General features: G+C 23.3%; 1 protein-coding gene across 1 annotated transcript in view; it reads right to left on the bottom strand.

The window, feature by feature from the left end:
- LOC117172011 overlaps window positions 1–21248 on the bottom strand; it is a 48630-nt gene that overhangs the window by 1142 nt on the left and 26240 nt on the right. The window contains exons 9-10 of the mRNA XM_033359732.1: window positions 12950–13159; window positions 4878–5372 (exon numbers count right to left, since the gene is read on the bottom strand). Coding sequence (XP_033215623.1) covers window positions 4878–5372; window positions 12950–13159 — 705 coding nt within the window. The remainder of the gene's footprint in view (window positions 1–4877; window positions 5373–12949; window positions 13160–21248) is intronic.

The following is a 21248-nucleotide window of genomic DNA, read 5'->3' as shown; positions in this document are numbered from 1 at the left end:
TTTACTAAGAAAAGGCGAATTTTCAAATAAAAATGACTAATATTTAACAGAACAGTAAAATTTCAAACTAAAAAGAATAATTTTACACCGAAAATCGTAATTTTGACTAAAAAATACGAATTTTCAACTTAATACTTTAATTAGCTTTAAATTTCCACTAAAAATACTATTCTATAAACAAGTTAGTAGAATGTTCAAATAAAAAGATGCATTTTATACTTAAATCATGAATCTTCAACCAAAAAATTAATTTCGAACAAATCCTTTATATATGAATTTTTAACACATAATTTTAAAGCTAATATTTTAACCAAAAGATATTTCAATTTTACATAAAAAACAGTTAAATTAAATCAATGGAGACCAATTTTTAACAAAATAGTTTAATATTCAAGCAAAAAGATTATTTTGCCCCCAAAAAATTAGTTTTCAACCAAAAAACATTTTAATTTTAAATAAAAAACAGTTTAATTGCACTAAAGAAGACAAATTTTCACAACAAAGTAGCTGAATCCTCAACCAAAACATATTATTAATTGTGAACGAAATATTTAAGTTTTTAATACAAAAAAATGAAAATTTCCACCAAAACAGATGATTTTTTTTAAACAAAAAGATGAATTAACAACAAAAAAGCACTCGTATTCACAACAACAAAAAATAAATTCGAACCAAATGGATGAATTTTCTACGAAAGTAGTTAAATTTTAGATTAAAAAAAATATTTTTCCACGAAAAATGTAATATTTGATGTTTCAGCCAAAAAAGTAGTTGAATTTTTAGCGAAAACAGATTTTTAATTTAAAACTAAACAGTTAAGTTTTTAAACAAAAAAAAATTTCTAATTCTACCACCAGCGATAAACTCATTTTTAAACCAAAAACACAACGAAAAATTCATATTTTATATTTCAACCAAAAAAGATGAAATTTCTACCAAAAAGATGAACTTTTAAGCTAAAAAGACTACATTTTCTAAAACATGTCATATTTGATATTTCAAAAACAAAAAATATTTTTATTTTAAAAGCATAAAATTTCTACCAAAGGCGATGATTTTTTTTAACCAGTTGAATTCATAGTTGAATTTGCTACCAAAGTGGTTGAATATTTAACCAAAACAGATTATTAATTTTAAACTTAACAGTTAAGTTTTGAACCAAAAAAAGATTAAATTCCTAACAAAAGAGATGAATTTTTAAAAAAGAAAGACGAATTTTCTAAAAAAAAAAAAATAGACGAATGTAAAAAGAATTAAATTTGAACCAAATCGATGAATTTCCTACAAAATTAGTTCAATCTTCAATCAAAAATATTATTTTTCCACAAAAAATGTCATATTTGATATTTCCACAAAAAAATATTTTAATTTCAAGAGGATAAAATTTCTAATCAATGGGAAAAATTTTCAAACCAAAATGCCAAGCAAGACAAGGTTGAAGTTCCAACTAACTCGAAAATGCAAATTTTCTACAAAACAGTTCAATTTTAAACAAAAAAATGAAATTTCTACCAAAAGAGATGATTTTTTAAACCAAAAAGACGAATTAAAAAAATATATACTTGATAATTCAGCAAAAAAATATTTTTATTTTAAAAGAATAAAATTGCTACAAAAAGAGTGAAATTTTGACACCAAAAATGCATTTTATAAAAAGAATCAGTGGAATTTTCAACAAAAATGTTAAATTTGAACCAAATAGTTGAATTTTCTACCCAAGTGGTTGAATCTTCAACAAAAACAGATTATTAATTTTAAACAAAAAAGTTAAGTTCTTAACCAAAAAAAGATTAAATTCCTGACAAAAGAGAAAATCTTTTTAAACAAAAAGATGGAATTTTCTGAAAAAAAAACAGATGAATGTAAACAAAAATTAAATTTGATATTATTTTTCCACGAAAAATGTCATATTTGATATTTTAGCAAACAATTTTTTAATTTTAAAAGGATAAAATTTATAATAAATGGGAAGAATTTTCAAACCAAAATGACAAGCAAGACAAGGTTGAAGTTCCAACTAACTCGAAAATGCAAATTTTCTACAAAACAGTTTAATTTTAAACAACAAAAAACATGAAATTTCTACCAAAAGAGATGATTCTTTAAATCAAAAAGATGAATAAAAAAAATCGAATTTTGAACAACAAAATTAAATTTGAAACAAATTGATGAATTTTCCACAAAAGTAGTTAAATATTAGATAAAAAAGAATTATTTTTTCCAAAAAATATATCATACTTGATGTTTCAACCAAAAAATATTTTTATTTTAAGAGAATAAAATTGTTACAAAAAGAGTGAAATTTTGACACCAAAAATGCATTCTTAAAAAAGAAGCAGTGGAATTTTTAACAAAAATGTTAAAGTTGAACCAAATAGTTGAATTTTCTACCCAAGTGGTTGAATCTTTAAACAAAACAAATTATTATTTTTAAAGAAAACAGTTATGTTTTATACAAAAAAAGATTAAATTTCTATTTAAAAAATTTAATTTGAACCGAATCGATAAATTTCCTACGAAACTAGTTAAATCTTTGATCAAAAATATTATTTGTCCACGAAAAATGTCATATTTGATATTTCAACCAAAAAATATTTCAATTCTAAAAGGATAAATTTTTTAAAAAATGGGATGAATTTTCAAACCATAATTACAAGCAAGACAAGTTTGACGTTTCAACCAAACCGAAAATACGAATTTTCTATAAAATTTTCTACGAAATTAGTTAAATTTCAGATCCAAAAAATTATTTTTCTCCGAAAAATATCATGCTTGATATTTCAATTATAAAATATTTTTATGTTGAAGAAATAAAATTGCTGCAAAAATAGTTGAATTTTTACACCAAAAAGGCATTTTCTAAAAAGAAACAGTTGAATTTTCCACATAAATGTTAAATTTGAACCAAAGAGTTGGATTTTCTACCAAAGTGATTGTATCTTTAATCAAAACAAATTACTAATTTTAATCAAAACAGTTAAGTTTTTAACGAAAAAGAGATTAAATTTCTACCAAAAGAGATGATTTTTCAAACCAAAAGACGAATTTTCTAAAAAAAAAAGATGAATGTAAAAAAAATTAAATTTAAACCTAATTGATGAATTTTCTACAAAATTAATTAAATTTTTGATAAAAAATATAATTTTTCCACGAAAAATTTCATATTTTAATTTTTAGAGAATAAAATTTCTAATAAATGGGATGAATTTTCAAACCTTAATGACCAGCAAAATATGTTTAATGTTTCAACCAACCCGCAAATGCGAATTTTCTACAAAATAGTTGAATTTTAAACACAAAAAAATGAAATTTCTATCAAAAGAGATGATTCTTTTAACCATAAAGATAAATTTTTTTAAATACTTGAATTTTCAACAACAATATTAAATTTGAACCAAATTGATGAATTTTCTACCAAAGAGGTTAAATTTGAAATAAAAAAAAATCTATTTTAAAGAAATAAAATGCTACAAAAAGACTTGAATTTTTATACTAAAAAGCCATTTTCTAAAAAGGAACTGTGGAATTTTCAACAAAAATATTCAAATTGAACCAAACAGTTAAATTTTCTACCAAAGTAGTAGAATCTTCAACCAAAACAAATTTTTAATTTTTAACCAACAAATTTGTTACTGAAAAAGAGGAATTTGCAACCTAATAGTTGAATTTTAAACACATAAAGATTTTTTTAACCAAAAAGTTGGAATCTTCTAAAAAAAAATAAATAAATAAATTTTCAACAACAAAATTAAATTTGAACCAAATTGATGAATTTTCTACCAAAGTAGTTAAATTTTAGATTAAAAAAAATCTATTTTAAGGAAATAAAATTGCTACAAAAAGACTTGAATTTTTATACCAAAAAGCCATTTTCTAAAAAGGAACTGTGGAATTTTCAACAAAAACAAAATTTTAATTTTAAAGCAAACCGTTAAGTTCTTAACCAAAAAATTTGTTACTAAAAAAAGACGAATTTTCAACCTAATAGTTGAATTTTAAACTCATAAAGATTTTTTTAACCAAAAAGATGGAATTTTCTAAAAAAAAAAATAAATAAATTTTCAACAACAAAATTAAATTTGAACCAAATTGATGAATTTTCTACCAAAGTAGTTAAATTTTAGATTAAAAAATATATTTTAAAGAAATGAAATTGCTACAAAAAGACTTGAATTTTTATACCAAAAAGCCATTTTCTAAAAAGGAACTGTGGAATTTTCAACAAAAATGTTAAATTTGAACCAAACAGTTGAATTTTCTACAAAAGTAGTAGAATCTTCAACCAAAACAAATTTTTAATTTTGAAGCAAACCGTTAAGTTCTTAACCAAAAATTTTGTTACTAAAAAAAGACGAATTTTCAACCTAATAGTTGAATTTTAAACACATAAAGATTTTTTAAACCAAAAAGATGGAATTTTCTAAAAAAAAAAAGAAATAAATAAATTTTCAACAACAAAATTAAATTTGAACCAAATTGATGAATTTTCTACCAAAGTAGTTAAATTTTAGATTAAAATAATCTATTTTAAGGAAATAAAATTGCTACAAAAAGACTTGAATTTTTATACCAAAAAGCCATTTTCTAAAAAGGAACTGTGGAATTTTCAACAAAAATGTTAAATTTGAACCAAACAGTTGAATTTTCTACAAAAGTAGTAGAATCTTCAACCAAAACAAATTTTTAATTTTGAAGCAAACCGTTAAGTTCTTAACCAAAAATTTTATTACTAAAAAAAGACGAATTTTCAACCTAATAGTTGAATTTTAAACACATAAAGATTTTTTTAACCAAAAAGATGGAATTTTCTGTTAAAAAAAATAAATTTTCAACAACAAAATTTAATTTTAACCAAATGCCAATTGACGAGCACTCACCTTTTTGAGTTGCGAATGAATCTTTCAATGCCGCTAATTGATTAAAAGCGACTGAGATCTTTTCTGACGAATTTTCAGCTAAGGAAGTGAAAGTGTCGGAGAGGCCTGTAATTTTTTCCAAAATACTGGTCAAATCCAAACTTTCGGCAGTCAGATCGATGGAACCATTATTTAAGAAACTGTCTCTGCTGAACAAATGTTGCCTGACACTCGACAGATTTCTCAATTTCAGCTCGTTTGTGACTATCTCGCCGTTTTCGGTCGCTTCTTTTGGAGTCTTGTACATAATTGACTGATCCAAACGCATGTTTCGACCCCGTTTTATGTAGGGAATCAGGCAAGTTAAATCCGAGGATGTTCTGGGAACACTATTGGCTGGTTGTATGGACAAAGGTTGTTTGAAACTGCTCACGGTGTAAGGTGTTCGAATGTAGGCGAGAGATTTTTGATCTTGGGGAAGGTCAAGTGCGTTTGCAGGAAAGCACAAAGACGAATCTAAATAAAAGGTTTATTTATTGTTTATTACAGAGTGTCTCGTAAAATTTTGCTTTCGAATTTCCGGATTTCTTGGATAAAAATTAACGCTTTGCCCGTTTGTTTTTCTTGTGATTTATTTTTGTTTCAATTTTAATACCTAATTTTTAAATTAAAGGATTTAGAAGAAAAAATAAAAGAAGAAGAAATAAAAGGAAAAAAATCTTTTTAATAATAAAGAAGAAAATCTAATTAAAGAATTATGATTCTCATTTTGAAAAGTGAATTTGCTAAAGCAATTAGAATTTTTACTTGCAATGGGGAATTTTTAGAATTAGAACTTTGAATTGGAAGGAGAAATTTTCTTAAAAAATTATGATTCTGATTTGGAACAGGGAATTTTCGAAAAGAACAAAATTTTTTACTGGAAACGGGGAAATAAAAAAATAAAAGATTTATAATTCTGTATTTGAATAATCAATATTCTGGAAGAATTAAAAATTTGTACTTGAAACGGATCATTTCCATGAAGAATGATAATTCTGTATTTGAACAGGGAATATTCTACAAGAATTACAATTTTGAATTAGAACGTGAAATTTTCTAAAAAAATGGGATTATGATTTGGAACAGAGAATTTTCCGAAAGAATTTTAACTTGAAGCCGAGAATTCGCTAAAAGAAATATGATTCTGATTTAAAAAATAGGGAATTTTCAAAAGGAATTACTAGTTTTACTTGGAGAGAAGAATTAAAAAAAAATTAATCTGATTTGGAACATGGAATTCTTTCAAGGAATAATAATTTTGAATTGGATCGAGAAATTTTTGAAAGAATTTTGATTCCAATTTGGAAAAGGGAATTTAACAAAAAAATTTTGATTTGCAACGGAGTATTTTTTTAAACAAATATGATTCTAATTTGGAATAATAAATTTTCAAAAAGAATTATATTCTGTATTTGAACAGGGAATATTCTACAAGAATTACAATTTTTAATTATAATGGGGAATTTCCTAAAAAAATGTGATTCTGATTTGGAATTCAAAAAATGTTTCAAACGAATTTTAACTTGAAGCTGATAATGTTCTAAAAGAAATATGATTCTGATTTTAAAAATAGGGAATTTTCAAAAAAAAATCTTTTAAAAAGATTTATGCTTCTAGTTTGCAACAGGGAATTTTCAAAAAGAATTACTATTTTTACTTGGAACGGGAAATTAAAAAAAAAAAGATTCTGATTTGGAACATGGAATTGTTGTAAGGAATAAAAATTTTTAAATTGGATCGAGAAATTTTTTAAAGAATTTTGATTCCAATTTGGAAAAGGGAATTTTCCAAAAGAATTTTGATTTGTAACGGATAATTTTTTTAAACAAATATGATTCTAATTTGGAATAAGAAATTTTCAAACAGAATTATAATTTTGTATTTGAACAGGGAATATTGTACAAGAATTACAATTTTTAATTATAATGGGGAATTTTCTAAAAAAATGTGATTCTGATTTGTAACAAAAAATGTTTCAAACGAATTGTAACTTGAAGCGGAGAATTTTCTGAAAGAAATATGATTTTAAAAATAGGCCATTTTCAAAAAAAAAAAAAAAATTTAGAAAGATTTATGCTTCTAGTTTGGAACAGGAATTTTTCCCAACGAATTTTAACTCAAAATAAAGAATTTTCTAACAGAAAAAAATTCGAATTTGGAATAGGGAGTTTTCAAAAAGAATCACTATTTTACTTGGAACAAGGAATTTATAAGAAAAAAATTCTAATTTGTATTCTAATTTGTTATGATTCTGATTTGGAACATGGAATTTTCGAAAAGGGTAAAAATTTGTACTTAAAACGGGGAATTTTCAAAAAGAATTATAATTCTATATTTGATTGGGGAATATTCTAGAAGAATTACAATATTTAATTGGAAAGAGAATTTTTTAAAGAAATTTGATTTTTAATTGGAACAGAGAATTTTCCAACAGAATTTTAACTTTAAGCGGAGAATTTTCTAAACGAAATATGATTCAATTTTGGAACCGGGAATCCTGGGAAAGAATCATATTTCGTTCGAAACAGGGACTCTTCTAACAGAATTATGACTCTGATTTAAAAAAAAATTAATTTTGTTTGGAAAAGGAGAATTAAAAAAATATATGATTCTGATTTGGAACAGGGAATTTTGGAAAAATATTTTGACTTGGAATGGAGACATTTTTTCAAAGAAATAGTATTCTGATTTGGAAGAGGGAATTTTCGAAAAGAATAAAAATTTGTACTTAATGAGGGAAATTTTCAAAAAAAATTATAATTCTGTATTCAAACAGGGAATATTCTAAAAGAATTAGAATTTTGAATTAGAACGGGGGATTAAAAAAAAAATGGATTCTTAAATGGAACAGAGAATTTTCCAAAAGAATTTTAACTTGAAGCGGAGAATTTTCTAACAGAAATAAAATTCTCATTTAAAAAGTAGGGGATTTTCAAAATTAATTACTATTTTGAATGGAACATAGCATTGTTGCAAATCATAACAATTTTGACTTGAAACGAGAATTGTTTTAAAAGAATTATGATTCTAATTTGGAACAGGGAATTTTCCAAAAGAATTTTTATTTGTAACGGAGAATTTTTTTAAACAAATCTGATTCTGCTTTGGAAAAGAAAATTTTCAAAAAGAATGATAATTCTGTATTTGAACAGGGAATATTCTACAAGAAATACAATTTTGAATTAGAACGGGGAATTTTCTAAAAAAAATTGATTCTTGTTTGGAACAAAAAATGTTCCAAGCGAATTTTAACTTGAAGTGGAGAATTATCTAAAAGAAATATGATTCTGATTTAAAAAATAGTCAATTTTCAAAAATAATGACAGTTTTAAATTGGAACCGGGAATTTTTTCGAAGAATTATGATTCTAATTTGAAACAGGGAATTTTCCAAAAGAATTTTGACGTGAAACGGATAATTTTCAAACAGAAATAAGATTCGGATTTTCAATTTTCAAAAGGAATTACTAGTTTTACTTGGAGAGAAGAATTAAAAAAAAATTAATCTGATTTGGAACATGGAATTTTTGCAAAGAATAATAATTTTGAATTGAATTGAGAAATTTTCTAAAAGAGTTATGATTCTGATTTGGAACAGGAAATTTTCGAAAAGAATCAAAATTTGTACTTGAAGCGGGGAACTTTTAAAAAGAATTAGAATTCTATATTTGAATAGAAAATATTGTACAAGAATTACAATTTTGAATTAGAACGTAAAATTTTCTAAAAAAGTGGGATTTTCATTGGAAAGAGAGAATTTTCCAGAAGAATTTTAACTTGAAGCCGAGAATTCTCTAATAGAAATATGATTCCGGTTTAAAAAATAGGAAATTATTAAAAATAATAATTATTTTGACTCGAACCGGGATTTTTTAATAGAATTGTAATTCTAATTTGGAACAGGGAATTTTCCCAAAGAATTTTGACGTAAAACGGAGAATTTTCTAACAGAAATAAAATTCGAATTTGGAACAGGGAATTTTCCAAAAGAATTTTGATTTGTAACGGAGAATTTTTTTAAACAAGTATGATTCTGATTTGGAATAAGGAATTTTCAAAAAGAATTATAATTCTGTATTTGAACAGGGAATATTCTACAAGAATTATAATTTTGAACTAGAACGAGAAAATTTTCTAAAAAAATGTGATTCTGATTTCGAACAAAAAGTGTTTCAAACGAATTTCAACTTGAAGCAGAGAATTTTCTAAAAGAAATATGAATTTTATTTTAAAATAGGAATTTTCAAAAATAAATACTATTTTAAATTGGAACAAGGCATTTTTAAAAAGATTTATGATTCTAGTTTGGAACAGGGAATTTCCCCAAGAACTTTAACTCAAAATGGAGAATTATCTAACAGAAAAAATTCAAATTTCAAACATGAAATTTTCAAGAAGAGTAAATATTTCTACTTAAAACGGAGAATTTTCAAAAAGAATGATAATTCTGCATTTGAATGGAGAATATTCTAGAAGAATTACAATATTTAATTGGAAAGGGAATTTTCAAAAGAATTTTATTCTTAATTGGAACAGAGAATTTTCCAAAAGAATTTTAAATTGAAGCGGAGAATTTTCTAAAAGAAATATGATTCTGATTTAAAAAATATAGGATTTTCAAAAATAATTACTATTTTTACTTGGAACGAGGAATTAGAAAAAATTATGATGCTTATTTGGAACAGGGAATTTTTGAAGAGAAATAAAAATTTTACTCAGAACGGGGAATTTTCTAAAAGAAATATGATTCAGTTTTAGAGCAGGAAACTCTTGAAAAAACTCACAATTTTGGCTTGGAAAAGGCGAAATTTTTCAACAAAATATAATTCTCATTTGAAACAGTGAATTTTTGAAAAGATTTTTGACTTGAAATGGAGAATTTTAAAAATAATTATGATTTCGAAAAGAGAATCATAATTATTAAAAAAAATTCTCCATTAAGAGTGAAAATTCTTTTTCAAAATTCCCTGATACAAATCAGAATCATATGTTTTTAAACTCTCCTTTGCCAAGCCAAAATGGTGAGTCTTTTCAAGATTTCCCTCTTTCAAAACAAAATCATATTTCTTTTGAAAAAATTCTCGTTCCAAATTAAAATTCTTTTGCAAAATTCAATTTTTCAATTTACAATCATAATTCTTTTGGAAAAGTCCCTGCTTCGAACGAAATATGATTCTTTTCCAGGATTCCCGGTTCCAAAATTTAATTATAATTATTTTGAAAAATTCCCCGTTTTAACTCAGAATTATTTTTTGAAAATTCCGTGTACCAAATCAGAATCAAATTTCTTTGTAAAAATCTCCTGTTCCCAATAAGCATTATAATTATTTGTTAAATTTCCCACTCCAAGGAAAGCTTATTTAAAAAAAATTAATTTTCCAAGTCAGAATCAGAATTTTTTGAAAAATTACCCGGTTCAACTCAAAATTCTATTAAAAAATTCCCTGTTTCAAATCAGAATCATATATATTTTTTAATTTTCATTACTTTCGAAAATCCCATGTTCTAAATTAGAATTATAACTCTTTGAGAAATTTTCTCGATCCAATTTAAAATTATTATTCTTTGCAACAATTCTATGTTCCAAATCAGAATATTTTTCTTTTTTAATTCCCCGTTCCGCGTAAAATTAGTCATTCTTTTTGAAAATTCCCTATTCCAGATGAGAATTATGTTTGTAATGTCATGTTCTAAATCATAACCAGAATTCTTTTAAAAAATGCCCTGTTCCAATTAAAAAAAATTATTATTTTAAAAAATGTCCTATTTTTTAAATCGGAATAATATGTCTTTCAGAAAATTCTCCACTTCAAGTTAAAATTCGTTTGAAACACTTTTTGTTCCAAATCAGAATCACATTTTTTTAGAAAATTCTCCGTTCTAATTAAAAATTGTAATTCTTGTCGAATATTCTCTGTTCCAAATCAGAATCATAACTCTTTTAAAACATTTCTCGTTTCAATTCAAAATTATTATTATTTGCAAAAATTTCACGATCCACACTAGCATTACAATTTAAAAAAAAATTCTCCAGAAAAGAGAATTTTCCAAAATATTCATGATGCTGATTTGGAACCGGGAATTTTTCAAAATAAATTTGATTTGAAAAGGAGAAATTTTTTCAAAGAAATAGTATTCTGATTTGGAACTTGGAATTTTCCAAAGTAATTTTGAGTTGAAATGGGGAGTTTTTAAAAAGAATTATGATTCTGATTCGGAGATGTGAATTTTTTAAAAGAAGTTTTACTTGGAACAGGGATTCTTCTAAAATATGTGATGCTGATTTGGAACAGCGAATTCTTGATAAGAATTGCAAGTTTTATTCGGAAGGAGGAATTTTTCAAAAGGAATATGATTCTGTTTTGGAACAGGGAATTCTTGAAAAACTTCAATTTTTGCTTGGAAAAGGATATTAAAAAAAAGAAATATGATTCGGATTTGAAAAGTGATTTTTTCAAAACTATTTGGACTTCGAATGGGGGTTTTTCTAAAATAATTATGATGATAATTTAGAACAAGGAATTTTTGAAAAGAAATAAAAATTTTACTCAGAATGGAGAATTTTCTAAAAGAAATATAATTCTGATTTAGAGCAGGAAACTCTTGAAAAACTCACAATTTTGGATTGGAAAAGAAGCATTAAAAAAATATATGATTCTGAATTGGAACAAGGAATTTTGGAAAAGAATTTTGACTTGGAAACGGATATTAAAAAAAAATAAATATGATTCTGATTTAGAAAAGTGATTTTTCCAAAAAAAATTTTGACTTCGAATGGGGATTTTTCTAAAATAATTATGATGCTAATTTGGAACAAAGAATTTTTTAAAAGAAATAAAAATTTTACTCAGAATGGGGAGTTTTCTAAAAGAAATATGATTCTGATTTACAGGAGGAAACTCTTGAAAACTCACAATTTTGGCTTAGAAAAGAAGCATTAAAAAAATATATGATTCTGATTTAGAACAGGGAATTTTGGAAAAGAATTTTGACTTGGAACGGAGAATTTTTCAAAATAAATATAATTCAATTTTGGAATCCTGGAAAAGAATCATATTTCGTTCGAAACAGGGACTTTTCTAAAAGAGTTATGATTATAATTTAAAAAATATAATTTTGCAAAAGAATTTTAACTTGGAACTAGAAAATTTTCAAAAGAAATATGATATTGTTTTGAAACAGAGAATTCTTGAAAAGACTAACAATTTTGGCTTGGAAAATGAGAATTTAAAAAGAAAATATGATTTTGACTTGGAACAGGGAATTTTGGAAAAGAAATATGATTCTGGTTTGAAACACGGAATTTTCTACAATAATTCTGATTTGAAACGGGGAAAAATTTTCAAAATAAATATAATTCAATTTTCGAACCGTAAATCCTGGAAAAGAATCATATTTCGTTCGAAACAGGGACTTTTCTAAAAGAATTATGATTCTGATTTGAAAAATTAAATTTTGTAAAAGAATTTTAACTTGGAACGAGAAATCTTTCAAAAGAAATATGATTTTGTTTTGAAACAGAAAATTCTTAAAAAGATTCACAATTTTGGCTTGGAAAAGGCGAATTTAAAAAGAAAATCATTCTGATTTGGAACAGGGAACTCTTGAAAAAATTCACCATTTTGGGCTTGGAAAAGGATGACTTTTTTTCTAAAGAAATATGATTCTGATTTGGAAAAATTATTTTTTCAAAAGAGTTTTGACTTGGAATGGGGATTTTTCTAAAATAATTATGATGCTAATTTGGAACAGGAATTATTCAAAAGATTTACAAGTTTTACTTGGAACAGGGAATTTCTCAAAAGAAATATGATTCTCTTTTGAAAAAGGGAATTCTTGAAAAGACTCACAATTTTAACTTGCAACAGGGACTTTTCTAAGAGAATTCTGATTCTGATTTCTATCATATAAATTTCAAAAAGAGATGTAATTCCTAAACCACGAAAATAAAAAATATACTGAGAGAAAATTGAGAAATGACCACGAATTTAAAATCATCCAGTAGGTAAACTTTCTTCTTTATATTAAAAGTTTTCATAATAAAACACTTACTAGAATAAAGACTGTCTCCTTGACCCATGCCAGGATTTTTATAGGACGTGTTCATCAATATTGAATTGTTCATTATCGAAACCAAAACCGGCTGAAGATTTTTCACAACATTCAGAATCATTTCGCATCGTTTTATCACTCTCAGTTGTTGAGGTTCAGGTGTGTTTTCGGTTAGGAGAGTTTTTGAAGCCGCATCTGCTTCATAAATAGCTGAAATTTCAATTTCAAATTAAAAATAAACTATTTCAAGTCTCACAGAAAATGAAAAATAAATTAAATTATTTTAAAATAAAAATAAAAATTAATGTTTTAATTAAAAAAAAGTTGTATGAAAGATTTAAAAGTTTTCATTAAAATTATTAAAATAAATTCAATAATGTGATAAAATGTAGGGGCCAAAGTACTTTTTATCACGTTGATTTCAAAACATTAAAAAAAATGAATTTAATTGTCGAAAGACTTCAAATGAATTGACAAAAGTTTAAAAAATCAAAAACATTTAATTAATTTCCGTAAAATTGGAATAAATTTAGAGGAATTTAAGTTCCACGAGAAGAATTGAATGAAATTCATAAAAATTGAAGGTGAATAAAGAGGGTGGCCGTTTTAATTGACGAAATAAATTCCTGGTCATTTCCCGGTTTGCAAACATTTTTCACGATCAATGAAATTTAAAAAATGGAACACTAAAGCTAAAAACTTTTCCACTTGAGGTAATAAAAACTGAGCTGCAAATGAAAGCACTCAAAGTGGAACTGTTAAATTTTGATCTTTTAAAATTGAAATTTAAAAGTTTTTAATTTAAAAATTTTGTATTCAAATGCTCAATAAATTACGCGTATAAAATTGAAGGTTCTCACATTTTTCAATATAAAAAAATATAAATCCACGTAATCATTTTCAATGCTCTAAACTAAAAAATCAAGAAATGAACTTGAAAATTTTTAAAATTATATAAGTCTAAGGAATTTTAAGCTAGAAACATCAAATATAGAAATATTGAAAAAATTTTAACTGAACACTTCTTAAATTAGAAATTCAATGATTTTCTTTTTAATTAGTTCAAACATCTTTGGAAGGCTTCCAAATTTTATGTCAAAATCTTGAGAAATCTAGAAGTTGTTTTAAATTTGTTTTAAATTTAAAATTATTTTGGAAAATTTTTCAGAACTTCTAAACATCTGTCAGAATGAATTGAATTTTTTCTACAATTTTCAGAAAATCCTGCAAATTTTAGAAAATTTCTTTACAATTTGGATGTATAAATAACAATTGAACATTTATTATTTGTAGGCGAAATTTGAGTAATTTTAAGAGATATGCAGAAGTTTTGAAAAGATTCAAACTTAATGTAAAACTTGAAATGATATAAAATAAAATGTAGATTTCCGCAGATTTTAAACAAAAAAATTAGATTCTTTTCAAAAATTTTGAAAGGCTTCAAAAGAATAAAAACATTTTCTTAATATTCCAGGGAAAATTAAAAATAACTTTTTTTTTGAAAAATTATTTTAAGAGGATATTTAAAAAGTTTCTCAAAGATTTAAACAAAATTTTTGAAAAAGATTCTAGAAGTTTTTGAGAAAAAATTCTAAAATTTGCATGATAATTTTTAATCTTTTTAAATCTCCTAAATATCTCTTAAAATTGCTCAAATTTTTTCTAAAAATGTTCAGTTAAAGATTCTTTACATTTAAATATTTGGTTTCAAATTACTTGTCTTAAATCAAAATTAAAATATTGCTAAATATTCAATAATTAATCTTTTTTTTTAAATTAAAATTTTCAAATTGAATGTGTTAAAAATTGAATATTTTAGACTAAAACAATATTTCTAATTTAATAAAATCATTTAATTAAGAATATATTATTATGAAGTTATTTTTAAGTAGAAAATAGTTTATAAACTTTCAGTTACACGTTCAGATTTGTTTAATGACAAGACTTTCAAATTGAAACCGTTCAAGTTTTAACGTTAAAATCTGAAAATTCTTAAAATTTGAACTGATTTAAAATAATTTTGTCAAATCGTTTTTGTTCACTTTTTATTACTTAAAGTACAGATAAATTAAAAAAATCTATTTATTTATTAAATAACAATGTTTTTTTAAAAAATTATCAACACCAAAGGCTTTTATTTTTTATTTGTTCAAGTCTTTAAGAAAGCATTTAAAAATTCTTTAAATTACGCAGTGTAAGCTGAATAATAGCATAATTGAAAGACATAAAAATTTAACTAATTGTTTAATATTTAATAAAATTCATCGTCATTTCCCGGTTTCCCGGTCCAGCGAACACCCTGATAAAAAATGTAATCAATTGAAAACAATTTAAAAATATGAAAAAACTTGATTTAGTTAAAAATATTTGAAATAACTTAAAAAAAAGTTCAGGGTTTTAACAAAAAATTTGATGAAATGCCTAAGAATTCAAGATGAGATTAAAAGAATTTAGGATCAATTAAAAAACTTTTTTAAAAAATCAACTGAATTAAATATAATTGAGTGAATTTAGAAAGACTCAAGTAAATTAATAATTTAAGTTAAATTCAAATAAGTTAGAAAAAATTTTTGTAATCAAAAATTCAATTGATTTCAGTAAAATTGGAATGAATTAAAAAAATTTAAAGAAAATGAGAAAAATAATATGACGTTCATAAAAAATCAAGCTCAATTTAAAAAGCAATCGAGTGAATTGAAACCAATTCAAAAATATTTTAAAAATTCAATAAATTAAGTGGATTTAGAAAAATTCTAGGCAAATTCCAAATGAATTGCGAAAAATATTTTTAAACCTCTTGAATTCTTAAACATCTACAAAACTCCTTACTAATGATGAAGAAATTCTTTGACACCCAATAAAACATTTCAAAGTCTTTGAAATCCCTTCAAACTATTGAAATAAATATAAAAGATCTGGGAACTATTTTAATTTTGTAAAATATTTCCAATTATTTTGATATCTTTTGAAATCCCTTAAAACCTTTTAGCATCCTTTGAAATCTCATTAAATTACTGAAATCAATTAAGAATTTCTTTGTATTCTTTTAAAACAAACTAAAGTAGTAAAAAACACTTTTACTTTAATTTTGTTTTAAATCCATTGAATTAAGTCAAATTATAAATTTAGAAGAATCAAATTAAATGAACAAAATTAAAAAGAATTCCAATAAATTTAAAAGAATTCAGACTAAATTAATGAAAATTCAGGGTAAATTCCAAAAAATAATATCAATTCTTTTGAAATATTTGAAACCCTACGAAACTCTGCACTTCTCTTGAATAAGTTCTTTAAAATCTACTAGGATATTATTAAATTTTGTGAAATTCTATAAAATCGCACGATATTTCCAGTAATCCTGTAAAATATGATTAAAATAACTTGAAAACTTTAAAACACCCTTAAAATCATTGAAGGCCTCGAAAACCTTAATAAATCTGTTAAAATATCTTAAAACCTTATGGGTCATGTAAAATCGGTCTATATCTTCCGAAAATCAAGAAAATTATATATCCTAAAATATTTCAAACGCTTTCAAATCCCTTCAAATTATTAAAAATAATAAAAAATTGGGTTAGAATATTTTAAAATCCTTTGAAATCTTTTAAAATCCCTTGAAAATTTTAAAAGCTCTTGAAAATTCATTCAAGGTGTTAAAAATACCCTAAAAGTTTGAAAATCCCGTCCAATTATTAAAATCTCTTAAATATAAATGATTTAATTCATCGGATTGTTCGAATTTTTTCAAAAATCTTTGTGAAATAATTTAAGTATTTGTGAAATATTTGGAAAATCCTTTAAATATTTGTGGAATCTTCGTGTAATCTGGCTGAAATATTTGAAATAATTTTTAAATATTTGATAATATTTGGTAAATTATTGAAATCTTTGTGAAATTTGGAAAATTATTGAAATCTTTGAGCACTCTTTGATATCTATCAGAAATTTTTGTAAATTAATTGAAATCTTTGTAAAATCTTATAAATTTATCTCATATATTTTCGAAATATTTGAAATATTTGGGAAATAATAAAACTCTTTTTAAAAGCTTTCTGAAATATTTGAAATATTTAAAATATATTTGATATTATTTGTGAAATTATTGAAATCTTTGGGAAATCATTGAAGACTTTGTAAAATTTGTTTAATATATCCGAAGTGTTGAGAAATATTCCACATATTTTATAAATATTTGACAATGTTTTTGAAATGATTGAAATCTTTGGAAAATAATTGAAATGTTTGCAAATTCTTTTAAATATATCCGAAATCTTTGCAAAACCTTTAAAATATTTGTGAAATTTTTGGGAAATTATTAAAATCTTTGCAAAATATTTCAAATATTTCATAAGTATTTTATAATATTTATAAAATGATTGCAATCTTTAAAAAAGCATTGGAATCTTTTAAATCTATCCCAAGTATTTAAAAATTTGGTGAAATCTTTAGAAAATCATTGAAATCTTTGTAAAATATTAAACATATTTCTAAAATATTTGATTATATTTGTGAAATTGCTTAAATATTTACGAACTATTCGAAATCTTAGGGAAATCATTGAAATATTTGTGAAATCATGGGAAATATTTGAAGTTTACGAAATATTTAAAATCTTTGAAATATTTGGGAAATCAATCAAATCATTTGAAAATATTTTTGAAGTATTTAATATATTTCTTAAATGTTTTATGTAATTAAAAAAACATTGAAATCTTCATGAAATCTGTTAAAACTATCCAAAATCTTTGCGAGATATGAGTAAGAATTTTTTGTAGGTCTAACGGTCTTCATTAAATTAAAAAAATCAAACGAAATTACTAGAAAGTCCGCTAATTGAAATTTTGACGTTTTGGCTATCACTGCGTGCCTTTTTTAAAAAACTAAAAAATTTCAAAAATCTACAAAAAATTCTTACTCATATTTACATTGCTCTCGAAGAAAGGATTGATTTGATTCTTATCAAATCTACTTATTAATATTTTTCCCATATATTTGAAATCATTGGGAAATCCGTAGAAAAACATTAAAAGCTTTGTGAAATATTATTGAAATATTTAATAATATTTGTGAAATTTTTCAAATCTTTGCGAAATATTTAAAATCTTTAAGAAATCATTGCAATCTTTTTGAAGTCTTTTTAATATATCCGAAATTTATTAAATCCTTGGAAATCTTTTCAATCTTATGTATTATATTAAAATTATGTTTATGCATTTGTGTAATTATTGAAATCATTTTAAATTTTTCAAATCTTTAAGAAATCACTGAATTTTTTGTAAAATTTCTGTAATATCTTTAGACATCTTGGCAAAATATTATAAATATTTTTCAATTATTTGGCAGTATTTGTGAAATTAGTGAAATCTTTGGAAGAATCTTGTAAGTCTTTATGAAGTTTTTTTAATCTATCCAAAATCTTTCAAATTTTTATGAAATCTTTGTGAAATCTTTTAAAAATATTTAATAATCTTTGTGAAAATTTTTTAAAATCTTTTAAAAATATTTAATAATCTTTCTGAAATTTTTTTAAAATCTTTAGGCAATCATTGAAATCTTAGTGAAATCTCTATAATATCTTTGGAAATCTTAGTAAAATGTTTTTGAAAAATTGGTGAAATTATTGAAATCATTGCAGTTTTTGTGAGATTCTTACGATCTATCCCAAATATTTGTGAAATCTTTGAAATCTTTAGGAAATAATTTTAATCTTTTTTAAATCATTCTGAAATTTTTAGAAATATTTGCTAATTATTTGAAATATTTTTGAAATATCTGATAATATTGGTAAAAATATTAAAATTTCATAACATCTTTCAGATATCTTTGTAAATATTTTCATATAAATCATTGAATTATTTCTTAAATCTTTTTAATTTATCCAAAATCTTTCTGAAATGTTTGGACATCTTTGCAAAATATTTGAAATATTTTTGAAATACCTGATAATATTTGTAAAATTATTTGAATCTTTGTGAAATCTTCGGAAAATCATTTAAATACTTGTGAATTCTTAAAAATATATCTGAAATTTTTATGAAATATTTTAGATCTATCAGAAATCTTTGCAAAATATTTATAAAATTTTTGTAATCTTTGGAAAATTATTCAAATCTTTGCGAAATATCTAATAATATTGGTGAAATTATTAAAAATTTTGTGAAATCTTTCCAATATCTTTAGAATTCTTCATAAATATTTAAAATATTTTTGAAATATTTGTTAAATTATTGATGCCATTGCAGTGTTTCTGAAATCTTTTTAATGTTTCAGAAATCTTTGCAAATCATTTAAAATTTTTTGGAAATATTTGAAATCTTTGAGAGATATTTAAAATCCTCGTGAAATAATTAAAATATTTGAAATTTTTGGAACTCTTTTTTAAATCTTTCTGAAATCTTTTCATAATATTAAAAATATCTGATATTTGTAAAATTATTCAAATCTTTGTTCAATCTTTAAAATCTATCCGAAATCTTTGCGAAATATTTGAAATCATGGTGAATTTTCTCTAATAACTTTGCAAAATATTTTAAATATTTTAAAAATATTTTGTAATATTGCTGAAATGATTGAAATAAAGGAAGTCTTTGTGAAATTTTTTCAATCAATCAGACATTTTTGCAACATTTTTGTAACCTTTTGGAAATTATTAAAATCTGTATGAAATCTTTGCAAAATATCTAATAATATTTGTGAAATTATTGAAATCTTTGTGAAATATCTCGAATATTTTTGGAAATATTCACAAAATCTTTGAAATCATAATGAAATTATTGATGTCTTTGTGAAATCTTTTTAATATTTCAGAAACATTTGCGATAAATTTGAAATTTTTCGGAAATATTTTAAATCTTTGGAAGATATTTCAAATATCTGGGAAATAATTAAAATCTATCTGAAATTTTTTTGAAATGTTAAAAACATTTTTAAAATATCTGATAATATTTTAAAAAATTATTTAAATCTTTGTAAAAAAATTGAAATCTTCGATCACTCTTTAAAATCTATCCTTAATTTTTATGAAATATTTTAGATCTATTCGAAATCTTTTATATCTTTGTGAAATCTTTGAAATCATTGTGAAATATCTCTAATATCTTTGGGAATCTTGGCAAAATATTTTAAATAATTTTTAAATATTTGGTAATATTTGTGAAATTATTGAAATCTTTGTGAAATCTCTCTAATATCTTTAGAAATCTTCAAAAATATTTGAAATATTTTTTTAATATTTCTGAAATTATTAAAGTCTTTGTGAAATCTTTTTAATCTTTCAGAAATCTTTGCGAATTATTTTAAATCTTTGGGAGATATTTGAAATATTTGGGAAATAATTTAAATCTTTCTGAAATATTTGAAAGTTTTGAAACTCTGCAAAACATTTGAGATATTTTTGAAATATTTGGTCATATTTTTGAAATTAGTGAAATTTTGGGAAATCATTGAAGTCTTTGTCAACTATTTTTAATCTATCCGAAATCTTTGCGAAGTGTTTAAAAATCTTTATGAAACCTTTGGGAAACTATTGAAATCTTCTTGCAATCTTTTAAATCTATCTGAAATCATGGAGAAATCTTTGTGAATTTTTTTAAATCTTTGTAAATCATTAAAATCTTTCTGAAATCTTGAATGCTTTGATCATATTATAAATATTTTTAAGATTTCATTATGGGTCTTAGTGAAATCTCTCTAACATCTTTGAAAAACTTTGCAAAATATTTTAAAAATATTCGTTAATATTGGTGAACTAATTCAAATCATTGAAGTCTTTGTGAAATCTTTTTAATCTATCAGAAATCTTTGCGCAATATTTGTGAACTTTTTTTAATCTTAGAGAAATTATTCAAATCGTTGTAAAATCTTTCTGAAATAATTTTTAAACACTAAAAATATTTTTTTTAATATTTGATAATATTTGCAAAATTATTTAAATCTTTGTGAAATCTTTGAAAAATCATTGAAATCGTCGTTCACTCTTTAAAATCTATTGAAAATTTTTGTGAAATATTTTTGAAACATTAAAAATAATTTTTAAAATATCTGATAATATTTGTGAAATTATTTAAATCTTTTTGAAATCTTTGGAAAATCATTGAAATCGTCGTTCACTCTTTAAAATCTATCTAAAATTTTTGTGAAATATTTTAGATATATCCGAAATCTTTGTGAAATCATTGAAATCTTTGTGAAATCTATTTATTACACAGGCCCACAAAAAAAAAACAAAAGTGTCTGTGCAATTGACCAGACCTATATATTCTTATGTATTTTTCGACGCTGAATCCGAATTTGCAATAAA

The sequence above is a fragment of the Belonocnema kinseyi genome, chromosome 4, assembly GCF_010883055.1.
Source record: "Belonocnema kinseyi isolate 2016_QV_RU_SX_M_011 chromosome 4, B_treatae_v1, whole genome shotgun sequence".
In the NCBI taxonomy this organism is placed as follows: domain Eukaryota; kingdom Metazoa; phylum Arthropoda; class Insecta; order Hymenoptera; family Cynipidae; genus Belonocnema; species Belonocnema kinseyi.
The sequence above is the reverse complement of the archived record's forward strand: the minus strand, read 5'-3'. Positions and strand labels throughout refer to the sequence as shown.